Source organism: Schistocerca gregaria, chromosome 5 (genome assembly GCF_023897955.1).
Source record: "Schistocerca gregaria isolate iqSchGreg1 chromosome 5, iqSchGreg1.2, whole genome shotgun sequence".
In the NCBI taxonomy this organism is placed as follows: Eukaryota; Metazoa; Arthropoda; class Insecta; order Orthoptera; family Acrididae; genus Schistocerca; species Schistocerca gregaria.
This window is the reverse complement of record NC_064924.1, coordinates 466,309,491-466,331,274: the sequence shown is the minus strand read 5'-3', so window position 1 is coordinate 466,331,274 and position 21,784 is coordinate 466,309,491. Positions and strand designations below refer to the sequence as shown.

Genomic DNA, 21,784 nt, shown 5'->3' with positions numbered 1-21,784 from the left:
TGGTTGACATGCGTAATCTCACTTTCATACTTATCAAGAGGTCCGAAACGAATAATACGGTCTGCTGCCATTCTGCTGCGATTACGGGCAGCATGGGGTTCACGCCTGAGCCTCAGGACGTGCGATAACAGCGCATGTCGGGTGTTTCAAGAGTCAACTTCGCGTCTCAATATCTCGGGATGTAATGGGAATATTGCGATGCAATCAACGACATTTTGTATGTGCTTTGTCATACTATGGATTGCTGAAGAAAAAATATAGGAGGTCCATTTAAAAAAACCATAAGTTTGTTTTAAAAAATACATATGCTTTCGTTTTAGAATGTTTCCAAATATGTACATTCATGGGCCCCAGCCGTACATTGATACTGGTGAAAGTCGTCTTCCAATAGCTGTTATTGTTTCAGAGATATTTTGGGTGGACAAGATAGCTGGGACACCCTATTTAAGATGGGGTGACCAGTATCCAAGCAATGTTCGGCAATAGCAGATCTACTTGGCTGATGTAATCGTGTGTGCCGTTTATCCTCAGTACATAGGTCCTCCACGGTCCTGATAGTTTGACCAATATATGCCATGCCGCTGCTACAAGGAATACGATATACACCCGCGTTACGCAGTCCAAGGTCATCCGTAACGGAACTGAAAAGTGCTCTAATTTTAGATGGAGGTCGGAAAACACATTTCACATCGTATTTCCGCAAAATACGACCGGTCTTGTTGGACGTGTTTCCTACGTAAGGCAAAAAGGCGGTAGACTTAGGTGTTGACTCAGAATTATCATCAATCACCCGATGTACAGTTGGTCGCTTTCGCTCTGGTCCCTCATTAAGAGCCGGCAGAGCGGCTGCGGGGCCGCGCGGCGCACGCCGCCTCGTGCGCGCTTTGCCCTTGCACCGAGCCCTTACCTGCGCTCAGCTGTTTCCCATGTGGCGGTCGGCAGCGGCGCGGCGGCGGCGGCGGCGGCGGCGCCGGCACGTGACCTGAGCGCCGGCGGCGATTGGCTGTTGCAGGGAGTCGGCGGAGAGGGACGGGGAGCGGCGGCGCGCGCCCAGCCTGCGCCTCGCCAACGGCCGGCCCAGCGCCGCGCCAGTGGGCAGCGCGCAGTCGGAGGAGGAGCTCAAGGATGACTCCATCAAGATCAGCATCGAGAACACCAACACGTGCACCGACTCGCTGGTGACGGCCATCGACGACGAGACGCTGCTCATCGCCGACTTCCTGTCCAGCTCGCTGTCCAACATGAACAAGGACCCGGCGGCGAACGCCGGCCCGGGCGCCGCCGCGGGCAAGGTGCATTTCGGGGGCGCCGGCGACGACGTCAGCCTCTACGGAACGCCCAAGGAGGAGCCCGGCCCCAACCCGCTGGCCGCCAGCGAGAAGCAGAGCTTCCTCAAGAACCAGCTGCAGGCCATCTTCCAGCCCACCGACAACAAGCTCGCCATGAAGCTCTTCGGCAGCAAGAAGGCGCTCATGAAGGAGCGCATCCGCCAGAAAGCCGCCGGACATTGGGTCATCCACCCCTGCTCCAGCTTCAGGTCAGTGCCACAGCAGTTCCCTTACTGTGCTACGTATGTGTGCGCGTGTCCGCCCGCCTCTGCCATGAAAACTTTATGCTCCGGAAGAGTAGTGACGTATACGGCTGCTACATGACAGTGTTATTATCATAGACGTCCATACATAGCCCCGAGTTAGTGTCATAGCACTTCCCAAACAGGATGTTCGAAAATTACAGCTACAAGCTTCTAGGACTTGTAGAGGAGGGTGTACATGATATTTTGATTAGGAACCATGCCCGGGAACGTCATGCAAAGACGCAGCACAGCGTCAAAGCTACTAGCGCTGGTAAATTTATGTATACACAGGGTGATTCCGTGACGATGTAACAAACTCCCAATGATGATGGAGAAGCATAAATGTACAGTTTTTGGTAAGGGTATCTGTAACGAACGCCCTGAAGAAGCGAAATAGTTTTGATACCGCAGACAGTGGATCAAATAGCTCTCAGCACTGTGGGACTTAACATCTGTGGTCATCAGTCCACTATAACTTAGAACTACTTAAACCTAACTAACTATAGGACAGCACACACATCCATGCCCAAGGCAGGATTCGAACCTGCGACCGTAGCGGTCACGCGGTTCCAGACTGAATTGCCTAGAACCGCACGGCCACACCGGCCGGCCAGCAGACAGTGGAACATATGTACCGGTACTGTTGTTACTAAGAATGTAGGGTGGGAAACTTTGAGAGGTGGTAGTATGCACCAAAACAAGTAAAAAGTGGCCAATAAACATGGGCTGCAAAATCCATACCTGAGGAGCTATAAGTACTTGTTCACGTTCGCTATAGTGAAACATATCTCTTCTATTGAACAACTGCTCATAGCTTTTAAGGTATGCTTTTTAAGGCCCATGTTTATTGGACATTTTTTCTTATTTTGGTCCGCACTACCACCACTGAAAGTTTCGTACACTACGGTCTTAGCGGCCGGCCGGTGTGGCCGAGCGTTTCTAGGCTCTGCAGTCTGGAACCGCGCGACAGCTACGGTCGCAGTTTCGAATCCTGCCTCGGACATGGATGACCTCAGATTTTAAGTCCCATAGTGCTCAGAGCCGTGTGAACCATTTGACCACTCTTAGCAACTACAGTAGTAGCAAATTTATTACACTGTCAGAGGTATCAGAACTGTTTTCGCTCATAACTTTCGAGGCGTTCGTTTCCGATACAAGGATTCTTACCTAGTATGGATACAACCCTTCTCCACCATCCGTGAAAGTTAGTAACGTCATCACAGAATCACCACATACATGCATTTATTGGCGCCGATGCTTGTAACTTTGACGCTCTGTAGCGTCTTTGGACGACGTTCTAGGATGTGGATCGCACGCACCTGCGCCTCCGCCAGGAAAACACTCTGCTCCAGTATTCTAGTGTTGATTAGGAAATACTGCAGCCAGCCACAAGCTTTTTTAAAATGAACTTATTGTACCATTACTAGTTACGGACCTGATCCTGTCGTCAGATGGCAGCGTGGACTTCTTTACAAGTTTTACATTTGTGACCTCAAACATAACAAAGGTTTTGCGATTACGTATTTTTACACTTATAAGTGATCTACACATTGTACTGCTTTCCTGAGAAGCCCCCCTTTACTAGTAATCGTATAATAAAATCATTTCAAAAAAATCTTGATGCTGACTGCAGTATTTCCTACCGTGTAATAGACGAAAAAAACTGCAGTGTTCTCCAAAAAAAAAATGGATATAATAATGTAGTGTTGTATACTGCAGCCACATGACACTTTAGTTTCTGTAAAGAAATATTGATGCAGGATGTAGAGTTACCATCTCATCACTTTTATTTTTGCTTTTCACTGATGACTATCATGAAAATAGGTTACAGCATGTACAGGTAAGTCACATATGGCTCCGCTGCAGCGCTAGTCAGCTGTTATGTGACGGGTTATGTGACTGTGTCTAAAGTTCCTGTTAAACAGCCAACAGAAGGCACTACGTCACGACTGATACTGAAGCAAAGGAATCTAGTAAAAAAATGAGCGTGTTACAATTACGTGACAATGCTTAACGCCTAATGATCAACTACGTGACTGTTGCACGTATGAGTTTATATTATAAGCCGGAAAATCTTCCAAGTACTCTGTTAGAATAGGCGAATAATAATATCTACGTACAAAGCTTCTATGTTAACTAACATGCGTATCAAACCAAAGCAATAAAGCAATTTCAGGAAAATAAATGTTTGTTCCACCTCAAGTTAACGAATATATAGTTTCACTTCAGACACCTGACAGAATAGCACTGTCAGTGTCATAAGCTTACCTCGTCTTTATTTCCACATGAACTTCATCGTGATGTTCATAATACCAATCTATATAATGTTGAAGCCACCAAACATTCAGAATATCACTATCACATACGAGCTTATAGAATAAAATAGTTTACACAAAGTTGTAAATTTATTTAAACAGTCTTTCCTGAACAAATATCTGCATGTGCCTGCACCAGCACAAAAAATATCATCATAATGGTATTCGAAGTTTTATCTATTTTTAATGGATCCAAACCAGACGCCAAATACTTTTCTTACAACGAAAGTAATGCTGTTCGAAAACGTGAGTTGATTTTTGCTTACGACAGTTTGTTGCATTACTGTCACCTCATCGGCACTGTAGGCTGGCATTTTAAAGAAGTTTCACGCGCCATTTCTAAGTGCAATATTTATGTAGACATGACTCAGATGTTGAATAGCTTTGCGGATCAAATACAAAAATTCATTGCAGACATAAAGACCATTACAGTTTTTTCGCGAATAGAAAATCTATAGACTAGCTCATAGATTTCAAAGAGGTCAAAACTAAAGTTTTCTGGAAGTAGAGTAGCGCCATCCGAGCAACAAAGGACGAAGTTTTCTGTCAGCTCTGTAAGATCTGTCGCGAAAATGACGGACTGCAAAAGCAGGTCGGGCAGTCGACGCCAATAGATCAGTTTAATATACGGATTAATAATAGAGGCCCGTTCGATGGGACGCAGCTCATCCATTATGCACACGCTGCCGACGAACGCTTACTAGTTATTCCAGGCATGCGCGCGCTAAAAATTCCTGCTAAATCCCCTTCCCTAAATAACGGCCGGTTTCGGATAACCGATAATTCGCAGCTCACGTGCCCTCGTTTTCGTTTTACATCCCCTCTTCCTTCACAGAGTAATGAAGCGAATTCCATTCGTACAGGCCATAGAAACATATCGAAACTAAACTGCCATAACTCCCGCTTAATTCTTTCTATCGAGTTGTAATGCGATGTTCCATCTTCCACACCCCACATCAACATGATTTTCTGCCTTCATCACACAGTTTTGACTCTAGTTTTTCATCTAATTTTCTCTGTGAGTGTGGGCCTCGATCGTCATTATCCACAATAACACTTTCTACGTGTTTGTTCGTAGAGCTCTCTGGATCATTATTTTCATATGTTCTGCTGCCACACAGCTACTGAGTTCATGTAACCAACCAGTCCACTGTTTCTATAAACTCCGAGAAATTTCATAAAAACCCGATATTATTCACAAATATTTTTGTATCAGCAAGTAAGTTTTTAAGAACAAAAACACAGACATGAGTTGTGATCTTTATCAGGGCAATGTAGAAGTGACGCTATTTCGAAACACAGAACGAAGTAGTTCAAGCATAGAAAATTCATTTTTTGCACTTTTATCCCTCACACAAGTGCAATGTGCAGAAGAGAGCGGAATACTTGAAGCATAAATTTTTTAAAAAATGAACGATGTTGGTGAGACCATATTTAATGCTACTGACAGAGACGATTTAGAAATATTTGCAGATAGAGTAATAGGTACTACAAACCGCCTGTGCTTTGCACATGGAATGTGCCACACCATCGTGGTGATAATGATACTATCTTCTACTTTTGCATTATATTTTGAACTTGTAGGACATTTGAGTTTGAGAAGTTACATTACGTGAAACAGTTAGAGACATGTCACATTAAAAATGAAAACTGTAACCTTATCGACATCTGAAATCAATCTGGCGTTTATCGTTTCAGTATTGCGTGTTTCCGTTACTCTGAAAAGTTGCTTAAAACGTCTTCTGAGAAAGTCGTCAGACGCTGACTGGTTCAGATACATATTTACCCAGGTGAATGGCTGTAGGGTTGAAAAATAATGTTGAGCGGATTATTAAAGACAAAACTAAAATACTAAGCGCCACAATTCTTATCCCTGTTAGATCCTATTGTCATAACAAGTACTTTGGCATTTGCTAGTAACTGTTCTTTGCCGCTTTTGTTTTCATTTTATTAAAGCAATTAAATCTGCAATTAACGAAGTCGATTCGGGCTTTGGATAACTGCCGATAATATGTGTCAAAAATCGCATTCCTATCTGCATGTCTCACAAAGTGAACCATTTGCCAGTCGGAAATGGACGAACGCGAAAGTACATACTTGCTTAGAAAATCTTATTTATTTACTTAGATGTTCTACCCAACATCTGTCTCGCAAACCAAACTTGCTATATGTGGCAAGTTTAAATGTTTCGACAGGACGATGGAAAATACGTTGTTAACCTCGATACTTACAAATAGCAAAAGAAACTTAAAACAAAGAAAATATTGCCTCAGATCAGCGATAGTTCTTCAATGGAATAGGATCAAAAACTTCCCAAGAAACCAAAGTTAATAAAGCTTACGAAATTCACTCCCTGTCTACGGTTGTAACATTCGAGACACTGTGAAATTAAGGGCATCAGGACATAGACGTCTCACTGAAATCGTAGTTGTCTGACGATAGTGTCTAAGACACACAAAGGTGCAAGTCATTGTAAAGTATTAAAAGGCTACCCAAGAAAGCACAATGGTTGGTGCAAGTAGTCACAAAAGTGAGATTTTCTTAGCCCTTTAATCTATAAATGAACGCATGAAGAAATTAAAATAACACATAATTCATCACGAGAGGAAGAGTGCGCCCCATTGTTTTCTGTCTTCTTATCTGTCGATTTAGTTATTTTGTTATAGGACGTTTCCTGTAGATACTAAACATTTTGTGGAGCTCAAACGATTGTGCTATTTTATAAGGCGTCTCTACAAAATAACTCCTAATACCTCAAATTATTTACGTATTTATTTATTTAGATTTTCTACCCAACAGAACTTACGTCATTCTCGCAAACAAAACTAGCTATATGTGCTAAGTTTAAATGTTTCGACAGAAAACACAGTAAGCCACATCTGTAACTGCTATAAGTGTGTGTCGTGGTATAGTTTAATTCGAGCTTACAACTATAAACTTCCATAATGCGTCTAACACTAAATTATTTTTCAATGTATATCTCACTATTAGGGATTTCGGGTATAAATAATAATATAAAACAATATATTGGAGAACACAGTTTGCGGTTCGCATTTTCTAGCAATATGTAATTCAGACCACAGCGAATGTTCAAATTAACAACGTTTTGGGTAGTACATCCTTGTAAGATTTCATAGGACAAAAGTAGACGTGTTCGTAAGTCATGTCTTTTACTAGTAGAAGGAATTCTGCTCGCAATTACTTTGACCCATCGGTCTGCAGTCCTTTACTGAACTAGGCGGCACAGAATATCACAGGAACCAGTACAAGGGAACAGAGTTTAAACTTACGTGTTGGCGTTCTGGTAACGGTTTTCCTCGGTTTTCTCATATGACCTTAGACAGATAGATAGTTCACCAATATCACAAAAGCCTGTTTTGTTCACAAACCGTATCAACTTCGAGCTTGTTCTCCGTCTGTAACGTCCTCGTAATCTGCTGTTTTTGAAACACTACCCTTCCTTCTTTCCGTCTTTCCTGCGGCATGTTTGATATGTTGTATCTCAGTATACAGGGCGCATCGCAAATAAAGAGCAGTACTTGAAAGATCGGATTCGTGATGTAGAAATAAGAAGAACAGGTTGTAAGGAAGAGTCAAGAAAACCTTGATTACAAATTGCTAGACTATCACGAATACTAATTCGGTTAAAAATTTGAAAGTTTGTTGCACTTGTTGCGTTTCACAAATGATTCTCAACACTTAGAGCCAAACATTGTGCCTAATGTCTCGTACGCTCCTACAACACGCGTTAAAATAGATTCTTCGTCACTGACAGGTTGTGTGTATATCGCCAAAGTGATGTAATACCACAAATGGAAACAAATTTTTTTCTTCAGCGGAGGCGAAAAAATTTCTTTCCTCTGCTTTTCCACTAACATCAGTAGAGTGCGTTTCTACCAGCTCAGTCACTACTACCGAAATGTGTAAGACGCCTATCAACGCCTTTCGATTTACCCAGTGTATATGATATGTAAAAAAATTAACGTTAAATTATACGGACGGTAGAGCATCCTAATGTGAGTACATTAAGATAAGGAACTAAAGGGCGGAAATAATTTTTATTTAGGGTTTTAACTAATATAAATAACTTATGCTTTATAGTGACAGATTAATATTTTAGTACTTATTCGGAGTGAGAACCGCCAATGTTAATGAGCCCACTACAAAGACGCATAAAATTTTGCGGCCCTCTCCCAAATATCCCTGTTTGTTGAAACATTCTGGCAGGTAAATTAGCGCACACTTCGCTGCAGACTGAAAATTCCTTCTGGATCCATGTATGTTGTTTAATGAGACAAACGCTAAGACCGTACCACCTACCAACAAGGACTCTAAACATTGCACGGTATCTTTTGAAGTGTGCATTTCACCAAGGGAGGACGGAGAGGGAAGGAGAGACAGGATGCTGTTTACTGATGAACTTTCGCTCACACAGTCTAGGATTATCCTGTGCGTACAGTTATGAAGAGCTTTTCGCATATTCCTGTATCTTGACCGACCAAGATTTCGCAGGTTTCTAACTAAATGCTAAATTGCGTTCAGTCTGGACGACGCATGTTGTGGAAAACTTCTCTGTTCATTCGCTCGGTTTTCTACGCATAATATCACGGTGCACCATACATTAAAAGTATGCCTTCAAGTTACTATAACGGCTAATGTTTCGTCTCACACGAACAGTCGATGCAAGTAAACAGTGGTCAGCATCCCCGCGGGCACATCACAGACGACTGTAAAAGGCATTTCAAAGTAGCGCCACCAAGTTCATGTTCCTTGCAATTGTTTGTTACGAAATATAGGAAGTTTGCAAAGAGTTTTTACCTTGTATCATTTCAGGCTATTGGTTTCCCTTCTCGAAATATTAATTTTACTATCCTCTAGCGTCGGTATCATTTAACGCTAAATGTTTGGAACATCGAAAATATTTGTGTCATCAACGAATGAAGATACGCTGGTACCATAACTGAACACATGACGTCTCAGGGAACAGATTACTACACTACTGGTCATTAAAATTGCTACACCAAGAAGAAATGCAGATGATAAACGGGTATTCATTGGACAAATATACTATACTAGAACTGACATGTGATTACATTTTCACGCAATTTGGGTGCATAGATCCTGAGAAATCAGTAACCAGAACAACCACGTCTCGCCTTAATTACGGCCTTGATACGCCTTGGCATTGAGTCAAACAGAGCTCGGATGGCGTGTACAGGTACAGCTGCCCATGCAGCTTCAACACGATGCCACAGTTCATCAAGAGTAGTAACTGGCGTATTGTGACCAGCCGGTTGCTCGGTCACCATTGACCAGATTTTTTCAATTGGTGAGATATCTGGAGCATGTGCTGGCCAGGGCAAAAGTTGAACATTTTCTGTATCCAGAAAGGCCCGTGCAGGTCCTGCAACATGCGGTCGTGGATTATCCTGCTGAAATGTAGGGTTTCGCAGAGATGGAATGAAGGGTAGAGCCTAGGCGCTGCAGTCCGGAACCGCGGGACTGCTACGGTCGCAGGTTCGAATCCTGCCTGGGGCATGGATGTGTGTGATGTCCTTAGGTTAGTTAGGTTTAAGTAGTTCTAAGTTCTAGGGGACTGATGACCACAGCAGTTGAGTCCCATAGTGCTCAGAGCCATTTGAACCATTTTGAAGGGTAGAGCCACGGGTCGTAACACATCTGAAATGTAACGTCCACCGTTCAAAGTGCCGTCAATGCGAACAAGAGGTGACCGATACGTATAACCAGTGGCAGCCCATACCATCACGCCGGGTGATACGCCAATATGGTGATAACGAAAATGCGCTTCCAATGTGCGTTCACCGCCATGTCGCCAAACACGGATGCGACAATCATGATGCTGTAAGCAGAACTTGGATTCATCCGAAAAAATGACCTTTTGCCTTTCGCGCACCCAGGTTCGTCGTTGAGTACACCATCGCAGGCGCTCCTGTCTGCGATGCAGCGTCAAGGGTAACCGCAGCCACGGTTTCCGATCTGATAGTCCATGCTGCTGCAAACGTCGTCGAACTGTTCGTGTAGATGGTTGTAGTCTTGGATATGTCCCCATCTGTTGACTCAGGGATCGAGACGTGGCTGCACGACCCGTTACAGCCATGCGCATAAGATGCCTGCCATCTCGACTGCTAGTGATACGAGGCTGTTGGGATCCAGCACGGCGTTCCGTATTACCCTCCTGAAACCAGTGATTCCATATACTGGTAACAGTCATTGGATCTCCACCAACGCGAGCAGCAATGTCGTGAAACGATAAACCGCAATCGCGATAGGCTACCATCCGACCTTTACCAAAGTCGGAAACGTGATGGTACGCATTTCTCCTCAGTAGACGAGACCTCACAATGTTTCACCAGGCAACGCCAGTCAACTGTTGTTTGTGTATGAGAAATCGTTTGGAAACTTTCCTCATGCCAGCACGTTGTATGTGTCGCCACCGGCGCCAACCTTGCGTGAAAAGTTAATCATTTGCATATCACAGGATCTTCTTCCGGTCGGTTAAAATATGCGTCTGTAGCACGTCACCTTCATGGTGTAGTAATTTTAATGGCCAGCAGTGTAGTATTAGTATAATGAAAAAAAAATTCTTTGTCACATAGCATATTTTTCTTCGCCCTATTGGACTAATTGTGCTGTGATTTTGTTGGTTGCAGCACTGAAGGTAATGTCGTAAGTTGTTTTTTTTTTTTAAAAAAAAAAAAGTCGTGGTACCGAACCCGACAGGGTCCCTTCATTACAAAGATACATCAACTGCACGCAACCCTGCACAGACGTATAAACAGATATTGAAAAGGGTCGGTGCGAGCAGGGAACCTTGTGACTCCGAGCGGCGGTCACGGCTCATGAACCGCCTTAAGTGCGGCGTCACTTAGCAGGCATTGTCTCCCACCGAAACAGACAGGGACACGGCCACTGGCTGTGTGGTCCCGTTAGCGGCGCCGTGTTCGTCGTGATACAGCTGGGCTCGGGCCACTAACGCCGACCCTTCGCTTCCTCAGGTCGTGTCAGGACACCGCTGTCCCGCCGCCGGTCGCTGCAGCTTACGTAACTTCCGCGGCGATGAATCCCTACCTGCACCGCGAGTGTCTGCGGCCACGGCGCGTGAAATTTGCTCCAGCTTTCTATTCCGAGCGGTACGGCAATCCCGGTGAGGGGCCGGACAGCTGTCGTTTAGAGAGGCTGTGCAGCAGTTTCACGCTCAAGCGGCAGCTGATCACGAGATAGCTCCTGATCTGTAATCTTCCTCTGCCTTCACGTTCAGGGTGGAGAGAAACAACCCGACAATTAGGCCAAAGAATGGTGGAACGTCGAATTGAGCAAAAATTTTCGAAATAACACCATCTACGTCTTCATGGCTACTCTAAAATTCACAGTGAAGTGCAAGACGGAGGGTCCGTAGAATCGCTTCCACACCATTTCTCTACAGCTTCTCTCTCGAATAACACAGGAGAAAAATGAACGCTCAGTCCTTTCCATGCGAGCTCTGACTTCTCTTACTTATTAAGATTGTCATTTCTCCCTATGTAGGTGGGAGTCAACAAAATATTTTCGCATTCGTAAGAGAAAGTTGGTGACAGCGGCCTTGGCGCATTGGTAACAACTGTTCCCATCAGATCACTGTAACTAAGAGCTGTCGGATATGACCAGAACTTCGATAGGTGACCGTCCAGGTTTGCCGAGCGCTGTAGGCAAGCGGGGTGGGGTGCACTCAGCTCTTGTGAGGTCAATTGACGAGCTACTAGACTGAGAAGTAGCAACACCGGTCACGAAAACCGACAACGGCAGGGAGCCCGATTTGCTGACCACATGGCTCTCTCCGTATCCGTATCCAGTGACGCCTATGGGCTGAGAATGACACGGCGGTCAGTCGATAACGTTGCACCTCCAAGGCCTGGGGAAAAGAGAAAGAGAGAGAGAGAGAGAGAGAGAGAGAGAGAGAGAGAGAGAGAGAGAGAGAGAGAGAGAGAGAAAGATTTGGGGGGGGGGGGGGGGGGAGTTCGAAATTCCATGAAAAGATCTCGCCGTAAAGAAAAACGTCTTCCTTTTAATGACTGCCAATCCAACTAGCGTATCATATCAGTGACTCTTTCTCTCCTATGTCGCGATGATATAAAACGAGCTGCACTCCCTTGAATTTCTTCGGTGTCTTCAGTCGATCCTATCTGGTAAAGATCCCATAACGCGGAGCTGTCCTCCAGAGGAGAACGAACAAACGTGGTGTAGGCATTCTCTATATTAGGTTTGTTGCATCGTCTCTAAGTGCTTTGCCAATAAAAGGTAGTCTTTGATTCACCTACCCACAACATTTTCTCTGTACTGGCTCCAATTTAAGCTCTTTGTTGTTGTTATCCTTAGGTATTTAGCTGAATGTAGAGCCTTTAAATTTGTGTGATTAATCATGTAACTGAAACTTAACCAATACTTTTTGGCACTCTCGTGGAAGACCTCACACTCTTTATTACTTAGGGTCGACAGCCACTTTTCGCACCCTGCAGATCTCTTACATAAATCATTCTGCAGTTCGTTTTGATCTAATAATGTACTTACTGTTGTCTAAACGATAGCGTCGTCTGAAAATAATCTAAGAGTGCTGCTCAGAGTATCTCCTAAATCGTTTATATAGATAAGGAACAACGTAGGGCTTATAACATGTCCGTGGGGAAGTCTAGATATCAATTTCCTGACAGGAAATCGTGAATGCAGCCCACAGCTGAGAGATACTCCAAAGGCACGCAATTTGATTAGAAGCTGCTTGTGAGAAAAGGTGTCAAAAGCCTTCTGCAGATCTAGAAAATATGGAAGAATCTTTAGATCCTCTGTTGGTATCACTCATTACTTCGTGTGAATAAAGTCAGTGACGTTTAATAAGAAAGATATTTTCTGAGTCCGTACTGGATGTGTGTCAATAGATCGTTTTATTCTAGGCATTTCCCAAGAGTCGGACACAGCACATGTTCCAGAATCCTACTGCAAATCAATGTCAATGATATGGGCACATAATTCAGAGCATTTCTTCTATTTCCTTGTCTGTGTATTGTTGTGCCCTGTGCTATTTTACAGTCTTTCGGAATAGATCTTTCTTTGAGAGAGCGGTTACATTTGACTGATAAATGTTAAGCTATTTCTTGATGATATTATGAAAGGAACGTAATTGCTATACAATCTGGACCGGAAGATTTTCTTTTACTAAGCGACTTACGTTGCTTCACTTCACCGAGAATTACTCATTTTGATAACTGTTCTTCGTTCTAATTCTAGAACATTCACTTCAGCTTCTGTGATTTTCGAAAAACAATCTTTAGCAACCGCGTTTCTGTGGCCCTGTCATTGCTAGCAATATTGTTGTTTATCTCTTACCGGTGGTATACTTCACATACGACCTGAATCTTTCTGCCAAATTTTGAGACTCAGCTTCCTCGTGGAACCTATTATAACCATCTCGCCTTGAAGTCCGCGCTAAGTTTCGAGGTTCGGTAAAACATCTACAATCTGGGACATTTTGCCTTCTTGTAAATCTAGCATCCTTCTTCCGTTGCTTCTGCAACACTCTCCTTACTTGTTAGTGTACCATGGAGGATTTCTTCCGTTTCTTACTTATGTGCTCGTTATGAAACTCTCAACAGCCGTCAACACTATTTCTTTGAAATTAACCCACATCCGGTCGACGCGAACATACATCGTACAACAGATTTAAATGATCACTATTTCGGAAACCCCTACTTGCCTCTCTTCGTGACTAATAAGTTCGAAATTTGGCTCAAAGGTGCCTACAGGGTTCCTCTGTAATGGTCCAAAAGCGTGGTGCCCTGCGACTTCACCCTACGGCCCGACGGCGCTTCAAACAGCAAGGTGTCGGCACATGACAAAGAAGGCCACAGCTCAGAAATTGAAAGTTCATGTGATTTGTAAAATGGGTTAATGTTATCACTCTGGCACCAAATTTCACCACCATCTTGCCCGAAGTCACCTTGGACGTGTGGTATGATGGGAAGGTCGTCACATTCCCTCTTACCCACATTTCACCGCTTTTTTTGAGGCCTCTACGACGGAGGTCAGAATGGTGACCCCCCCTCCCCTCCCCAGCGTTTATATCACGCGGGTTTTTTATGGCTGGCCGAGGTAAACTTTTCAGACACACCGCAAAACGAAAAGGACTCAGGAGGAGGCATAAATGGCGTCAGTGAAAGCACCCCTTTCCGTGGTGCGGACCCACGCATTTCGCGGTCAAGAATAGCAGTTTGTTCGAAAATGTCAGCAGTGTCGAACTCTGTCAGTAACTTATTCCTGATGCTCATCTCACTCAAAATGCCAATACAACAACAGCCAATCGGCGACAAGTGCACGTACGTTTCTCCTGTAACTGAATATGTTTGTCTGTATCTGGCAGTGCGGTTTTGCCGGGAAACGAGCTACTGTGTTATCTGCGGTGGTTGTTCATTTCATTGACGACATGAATCCTTTTAGCTTCGTTAGAGCTAGAAATTTCAAGCATCTGCTGCAAAAATCGTGGTTTGAGAGGAAAACGTTGTGTAAAATGCAATCTCTGCTTCTTTATTTTCTTCGCCAGTGTCTTAGTTCACACTTACTATCCATCGTACGTATTAGAATAAATGTTCAGTCATGCTCTCTGTACATTAGCGAAAATTAAAGCATGTGACCTCCAAATTTCATTGTTAATAACACTGTGATTGACAGTACCACATGTCGACTATCTCGCTGCAGTGCTGGTTTTGCTGTGTGGCTTATTATCTTAACTTATTAATAACGTTACAATATTTACACAGCACTTGATTTCAAATTCAAATGGCTCTAAGCACTATGGGACTTAACATCTGAGGTCATTAGTCCGCTAGACTTAGAACTACTTAAAGGTAACTAACCTAAGGACATAACACACATCCATGCACGAGGCAGGATTCAAACCTGCGACCGTAGCAGCAGCAGCGCGGTTCCGGAATGAAGCGCCTAGAACCGCTCGGCCACAGCTTCCGGCGTACTTGATTTGATAGTCAAATCTTACATAGTGAACACCACAGAAAATTCGCTTTGAATAACTGCTCTTTAGCAGAACAGGAATTGGATCGTGCAAGTTAGTTTAAATGCACACACTTCCAAGCAAATGCCTCTGAACGGCTGTCACTTCATGGTCGTTGCTCCACTATGATTATCTGGAATATTTTCCTCATTATGAACTTCTCTACCCTGCTGCGACATTATAGTATGTTTTTTCTTCTCCACTCTGTATACTACAGTATTCCTGAAGTCGCAGTGTAAAATGCATCGCGGAGAGTACACCATAGCAGTATCTGCCTACTCTTTCATTTGAGTAAGGACCGAGGAATAAATTTTCCGAACACCTCTCTGTACTCACGCTAATACCTCTCATTTTATCCTTAGTTCTGGCGAGATATACGCTGTGGTAGAAGAACTGGTGTACACTCCTCGATGACCGATTCTCCAAATTATCCGTCAGTGTCTCGTAAGAACAGTCTCATCTTTCTTCCGACAGTTTCCATGCATCTCTGTCACAAGCTTTTTGGCGGTATATCGATCCGTTAGGATCCCTACAGCACGTTCTTGAATTCCCTCGACATTCGAAATACTGGAACATTATTTCAAAGTATGTTGCATTAGTACCTAGTATTAGATTTTTGACAAACATACTGCACCTTTCCAGAATCTTCTGAAGAAAGTAATTGCTACAATTTGACTTCCTACCGTCTGGTCTCACGCATTTCGGGTTTCATTGGTTTTTTCTTCGTTGTTAATGAATGTTATTTTGCATTTTTTCGCATATGAGGAGAACAGCCATTTAGTAAACCAGATGGAAATTTTATTATTAATTTATGCTACTGCACTCCATACCGCAGTGGATGAATCACCAAGCGGATGAATCTCATGAAACTAAATTAAATGAATCGGTATCGTTCATTATCGTGAACTGTGTAGGTGATAGACTGAAAACTCGATGAAGTATGAATGAGAGAGAATTTTTCGAGAGAAAAAGCTGTTCACGCACAGTATCACAATCGGACTTTAAACAACTAAGACCTGTAGCACATGTTGTATGACAGACTAGCAGAAGACGAAACAAATAAAAGTCATTTGGCGCTCTACTCATTTAGCACACAGCAGTTATGCAAGTACCTGGTTTTTAATCGTATAACGTAGACTTGCGTGCGAAAACGACGTCCTCCATGAAACATTCTTTAGAATGAAGCACTCATACGCGGTGTGGAAGCTAAAAATACTAGTATGCTAGCGAACGCTGAGTAAGACAAGAATGTGATTACGCGTTCTGCCATTTGTCCTATACCGCAATACCCCGTAGACATACTTACCTAACGTTCCATCCCCTCTATTTTACTTTTGCTATTTCTTTTTGTTGAGGATTGAGTTACATTAACGAGGTCATTGATTGCCGAGAAGTATTTGTAGACAAATCAGATATTTTGCAGAATTTAATACGTACAATATTTATTCTATGCAGCACTTAATGTTCGGTAGAGAGAGAGAGAGAGAGAGAGAGAGAGAGACTTCACTTACCTTATCTTTTCCTGAGATTGCACACAAAATGCACACAGGCCCTATGGTTTTATGGTTTTACAATAATTTACATCAGTGTAGTATGGTATGAAGAACTAAATATGTCATCCAAATTGGTGTACACACAGTGGTTGAGGCATTGAAACTAGGGTAAAAAATGATTGAAAGTGGTTCACTTTTATTTAGATTGGTGATGACGTTCATTATAGACTCGTTTAAGAAATATCTGTGATTATGGTTGACCACCATTTCACGACAAGCAGTAAAGTACATATAGTTCATTCCAACTTTTATTCTAGTGAATACATTAATGTATAATTGCCTCTTGCTTTGAGGAGCATGCGCTCATTTCCTACGTTGCTGTGTCACTGTCGCTGACTTACCAACGACTCCAGCTATATCTCTTATCTTTGCATAATATGAAACTTTTCATTATTAAAACATCGAAAGTTATTTTCTTATTTCCTTACCAATGGCAGTGCCCTACGGCCGCTTTACTCTGCAATAACCAAGGTCTTTTGGAAACTGTCTTAGTGATACTGATCACGAAAAGGTATTAACGTCCTTTGTCAATCTTTAATAAGATTTTAGTATTTATGTACTTGTCCAATGTCCTCGTGCACGTTATAAGATTTTCCTCCAACGACTGGAGACAACATTGCCCTGAAATAACTTGATCATAATTTAAGACGCCGTGCATGAATTTTTTCTATTGCAGCAAACATTTATATGCTGCACTAACCATCATTTTTTGTTCGTGCAGCTCAAGCTTTCAAGGCCGCTATAAATATAGTTTTGTGGGCAAGAGCCAGTAGTTTTAGAAACGCTTAACATTTCGTCTCTGCCGTATATGACGTCTTCACAGGTTATAAAGACTTACTTAATATTGAAACGTAAAATTGTCCACTTGGCCGAAACGGCCAACTGTTGATAGATAAGCGCGTGACATGGTTCGACCGTAGCCAAAGACCGCGGAGTCACATCTGTGTATCTTAACGAAGCTTGTACAGCAGAAGAGTTCACACTGTTTGCTTTATTTAACAGTAAGGCTCACTAATGGTATAATTTCAGGCCTTCTTAAGTGCTTTTCAATTTCTATCGTCACTCTGTGCATAGCAGCAAATTGTTTCAGCAGACGCTAAGAAGACATGGTATTGACACAGAGTTTAAGCCGATCAGAAAGGTGCGCGATTGGCAGAATACTGCAAAGCACCTGCGTCCACCGCTTGCCACGGCAGAGGTATACAGAATCCCTTGCAAAAAAATGGTTCAAATGGTTCTGAGCACTATGCGACTTAACATCGGAGGTCATCAGTCCCATAGAACTTAGAACTACTTAAACCTAACTAACCTAAGGACATCACACACGTCCATTCCCGAGGCAGCATTCGAACCTGCGACCGTAGTGGTCGCACGGTTTCAGATTGAAGCGCCTAGAACCGCTCGAATATAACGTCCGGCGAATCCCTTGCGCACATGGTCAACTTTACGTAGGGATTATGCAAAGTATCAGTAGCAGCCGACCTAAGGAACACAAGAGCAGTTGTTTGGGAAACACGAAAAAATTGACAGTAGCAGGTCATGTACCAGATTCAGTTCTCCGATAGAACACTAAAATTTTATCAAGCACCAGTCTTCACATTGCTGACTTGTACTGGAAGGCCACAGAAATTCAAACAAAAACATATTTAACGGGAAACAAGGACTGAAATTTGACAAGTTATTAGCCTTAATGACGAATAAAGCAAACTGTGCCAACTTATTTGCTGCACAAGCCCCGTTAAATTTTTCGTGGTTAAAATTTATTTTCCATATATTCGAAAAATTAAAAATTCATATTCAGATTTTTGTTTATTGAGTGATTTTATCAGATGGTAAATGGGGAAAAAGTACAGCAAACTGGTACCGAAGCACATTTATTCTCGTAACAGTGGAAAGTATGAAACACTGCACACAAAATTCTGACATGAAGTTTCAAGTTAGCTTGGACATTTCATTTACGAATATTTTGTACATTATGTAAAGTTTACTGGTTATTAATTACTTCAGTCATTCTAGGAATGAATGAGATGATGATTTGATCAAATATTCGTGGAACGAACGGTCTGTAGTACAACAAAACACAGGTCCTATTTGATAGCTCACAGCCTCCTACATATCCACCTCATACACTGTAGTATTTTCTGAGAGTTCCGAAAGCTTCTCGCTAGATGGCGGTTCTATACAGATGTGAGACATAATCTTCCCAACGCTCAAAAGTACATATTATGTTATATGGGTGTCCCATCAGCCACGAAAGGGTTAAACACTTCGGCGCCATTTCGCGATATTTGGCAGTGATCAGGTGATGTCACAACACGATTTTTGCACATTTACCACTAACCAGTCTTGCAGTTTCGGCCAACTAAATACTTTTTCGGTTGATATTCAACTAACTTCATCTTTACAGCTTCTGACAACGTCCCTCACAGTAGGGAACGAATTGTTTCACTCAGACACGTGCCCTACACCACTGCATTATATCACCAAGACTTCGTGAGTTATTTTTCCTAGTACGTCCTTATCGCCACATCGAATTATCTTGCTCATTTACAGTGCTGCTTTCTTAAAGCACGAGTTACTGCTAAAGCTGGAAGGTAACGCATTCGCCAAAGTTAAGCGCTGTTGAGCTTTGCTAGCAGTTGGAAGGTGAAACCTGACAGTTCATAAAAGAAACTCTCATGCGATTCCAGGGTTCAAGTTTGTGTTCGGGCGCCAATATAAAATCACTTTTATCTTAATAATATGAATATTTATATATGTGTTTTTGGAGAGGAAGAGAGAGATTGATTTTTGATTGAGATTTTTACTTTAAGTCGTACCTGTTACCTGAATTTTGGTTGCTGCCTCCTTGAATTATCAGCTTCTGCGCCAGTTGATGAGGTACTACAATCTGGAGGAAGTTATTGTTCTACAACTCTGTTAGTTACTTGGCCGGATTGCGGGTAGCTTTGAGCCCAAGTTTTCGTACCGATCGAGGTGGCGCAGTGGTTAGACATTGGACTCGCATTCGGGAGGACGACGGTTCAATCCCGCGTCCAGCCATCCTGATTTAGGTTTTCCGTGATTTCCCTAAATCACTCCAGGCAAGTGCCGGGATGGTTCCTCTGAAAGGGCACGGCCGACTTCCTTCCCTAATCCGATGAGACCGATGACCACGCTGTCTGGTCTCCTTCCCCAAACCAACCAACCAACCAAGTTTTTGTAGCTTTTCATACCTAAGGGACCACTGTTGTAAGTAAATAAGATCAAACAGCAATCTGCTGTTCGTGAGAAAAGAAGATTGCTTAACACACAAACTTTCTTCAAACTACAAAATGGTTCAAATGGCTCTGAGCACTATGGGACTTAACATCTGAGGTCATCAGTCCGCTAGAACTTAGAACTACTTAAACCTAACTAACCTAAGGACATCACACACATCCATGCCCGAGGCAGGATTCGAACCTGCGACCGTAGCGGTCGCGCGGTTCCAGACTGTAGCTCCTAGAACCGCTCGGCCACGCCAGCCGGCTTCAAACTACACGTCCAGCTATATGAAAATTGGTCAGTGGAGTTCAGAACTATACTATTGCATAAGAACATAATCCAGTTACTGTAATTAAGAAATTATTGAATGAAAACTATAGAGAATACATTTCTTTTCCTGTATTTTAGTTAACTTTGTACACTTACAATTCTGTCGATTGATAGACGGCAACGACAATGATGTTTACCTCCTTTTCCAAAAACAACATATTTCCTTTTTTCACTTCCAGAAAATTTGTAAAAATAAATGTTTGGCGACTCTTACACATACTTGACTCGGTTTTATCAATAAAATATCAATTTTCATTGAATGTAACAATACGTTCTGAGCGACGGCCTAGCAACACGTCCTCTTTTCACAAGATACAGATTAACAGTCCTCTTTTTTTTTTCTTTCAATAACTCAATTGTTTTTTTTCCTCGCTGTCCAGCTGCGCTTCACTTCACTTCAAGTACTTTTTTACTCACATTTACATTTACGGTATTTACATACATTACTGAGCTTCTCAGAATAAAATCAGGCAGAAATTAGTTTAAAAAAAGCAGTGAGGCACACACAACATTACAAAGGGTCATCAGCCGGGTCTGCCGAACGATGTTGGCAAGCGGGGTGAACTCAGACCTTCTGAGGCCAACTGAGGAGCAGCTTAATCGAGAAGTAGCTGCTCTGGTCACGAAAACTGACAACGGCAGGGTGAGCGGTGTACTGACCAAATGCCCCTCCATATCCGCATCCAATGAGTCCTATCCGTAGAGGATGACATGGCGGTCGGTTGGTATCGTTCGGCGTCACGGAGCCTGTTCGGACGGAGTTTTGTTCTTTTAGAAAGGTAACATGTTTTGTTAACTTCCTTCGTATAGGTCTTGTAATTCACTCTACATCGTGGAAAGAATTTTCTAAATCTAGAAGTATGGATTGAATTGTTATTCGTAAACAAAATTCAAATACCCACATAAATATAAGTCCTCGTTTCAGCGCAGTGTAACGAGTGCTTTGACTCAAGAAGAGATCAGTCCACAAATTTACCCTGAATACCTTTTTAATAACAACCCTGTTCGGTCTGCGCCGTCACGAGTCAGCAGACATTTAAGTGTCCACTGGCAGCTCCCTCGGAGTGCCGCATTTGTTGATGCTGCACGGCCAAGGACACCGGTCGCTGGAATGCTGGCCAGCGAGTTTGCATTCATCTTGTGCAACACCTTTACTTAGTCAGCGCGTCTAGTCACTCCACTCAGGCGCCGCGAGCGTGCAGTTACGAAAACGCAGGCGGCGGGACACACATCTGCTCACACTTACCGGAAAATTACGATGTACATAGATACACGTTGTCGCATGCTCAAACTAATTATCGAATTATTCTTACGTAAAAGTGGCTGCCGGTCATTCAGAGGTCGCAGAAAAATAGTAAATCAGAACCAGTCTCTGGCACGTGGACTAAGTTTTTTTTTATCGCGTTGTGATACTTGCAAGCGGAAGTACCCAACCCAAGAACTTGAAGTAAACGCTTGCATTTGTTGCGGTTGCATTCAGGGGCATATCTTCGTTAAATGTGGTATAGTAACAGGAAACAGTTGACAGGAAATAAAGTTTGAGGAGGTGCATGCGGATGAAAAAATGACAAAATGATAATGTGAATTTATTACTTACTTTTTCCATTAGTGTAAATACCGTCATCTGAGAACGAAAGTTACAAAGTAAGTATGTGTTACATACTTATTCTAAGTAAAAAGGAAGAATTCATGGCATTATATTTTTGATTGTGGT

General features: G+C 42.8%; 1 protein-coding gene across 3 annotated transcripts in view; it reads left to right on the top strand.

The window, feature by feature from the left end:
* The window catches only part of LOC126271925 (potassium/sodium hyperpolarization-activated cyclic nucleotide-gated channel 2), a 2,360,296-nt gene that overhangs the window by 1,383,584 nt on the left and 954,928 nt on the right, over positions 1-21,784 (top strand). For all 3 annotated transcript variants that reach the window (XM_049974334.1, XM_049974335.1, XM_049974333.1), the window contains one exon: positions 1,013-1,537. In XM_049974334.1, the coding sequence (XP_049830291.1) occupies positions 1,013-1,537 (525 nt within the window). The remainder of the gene's footprint in view (positions 1-1,012; positions 1,538-21,784) is intronic.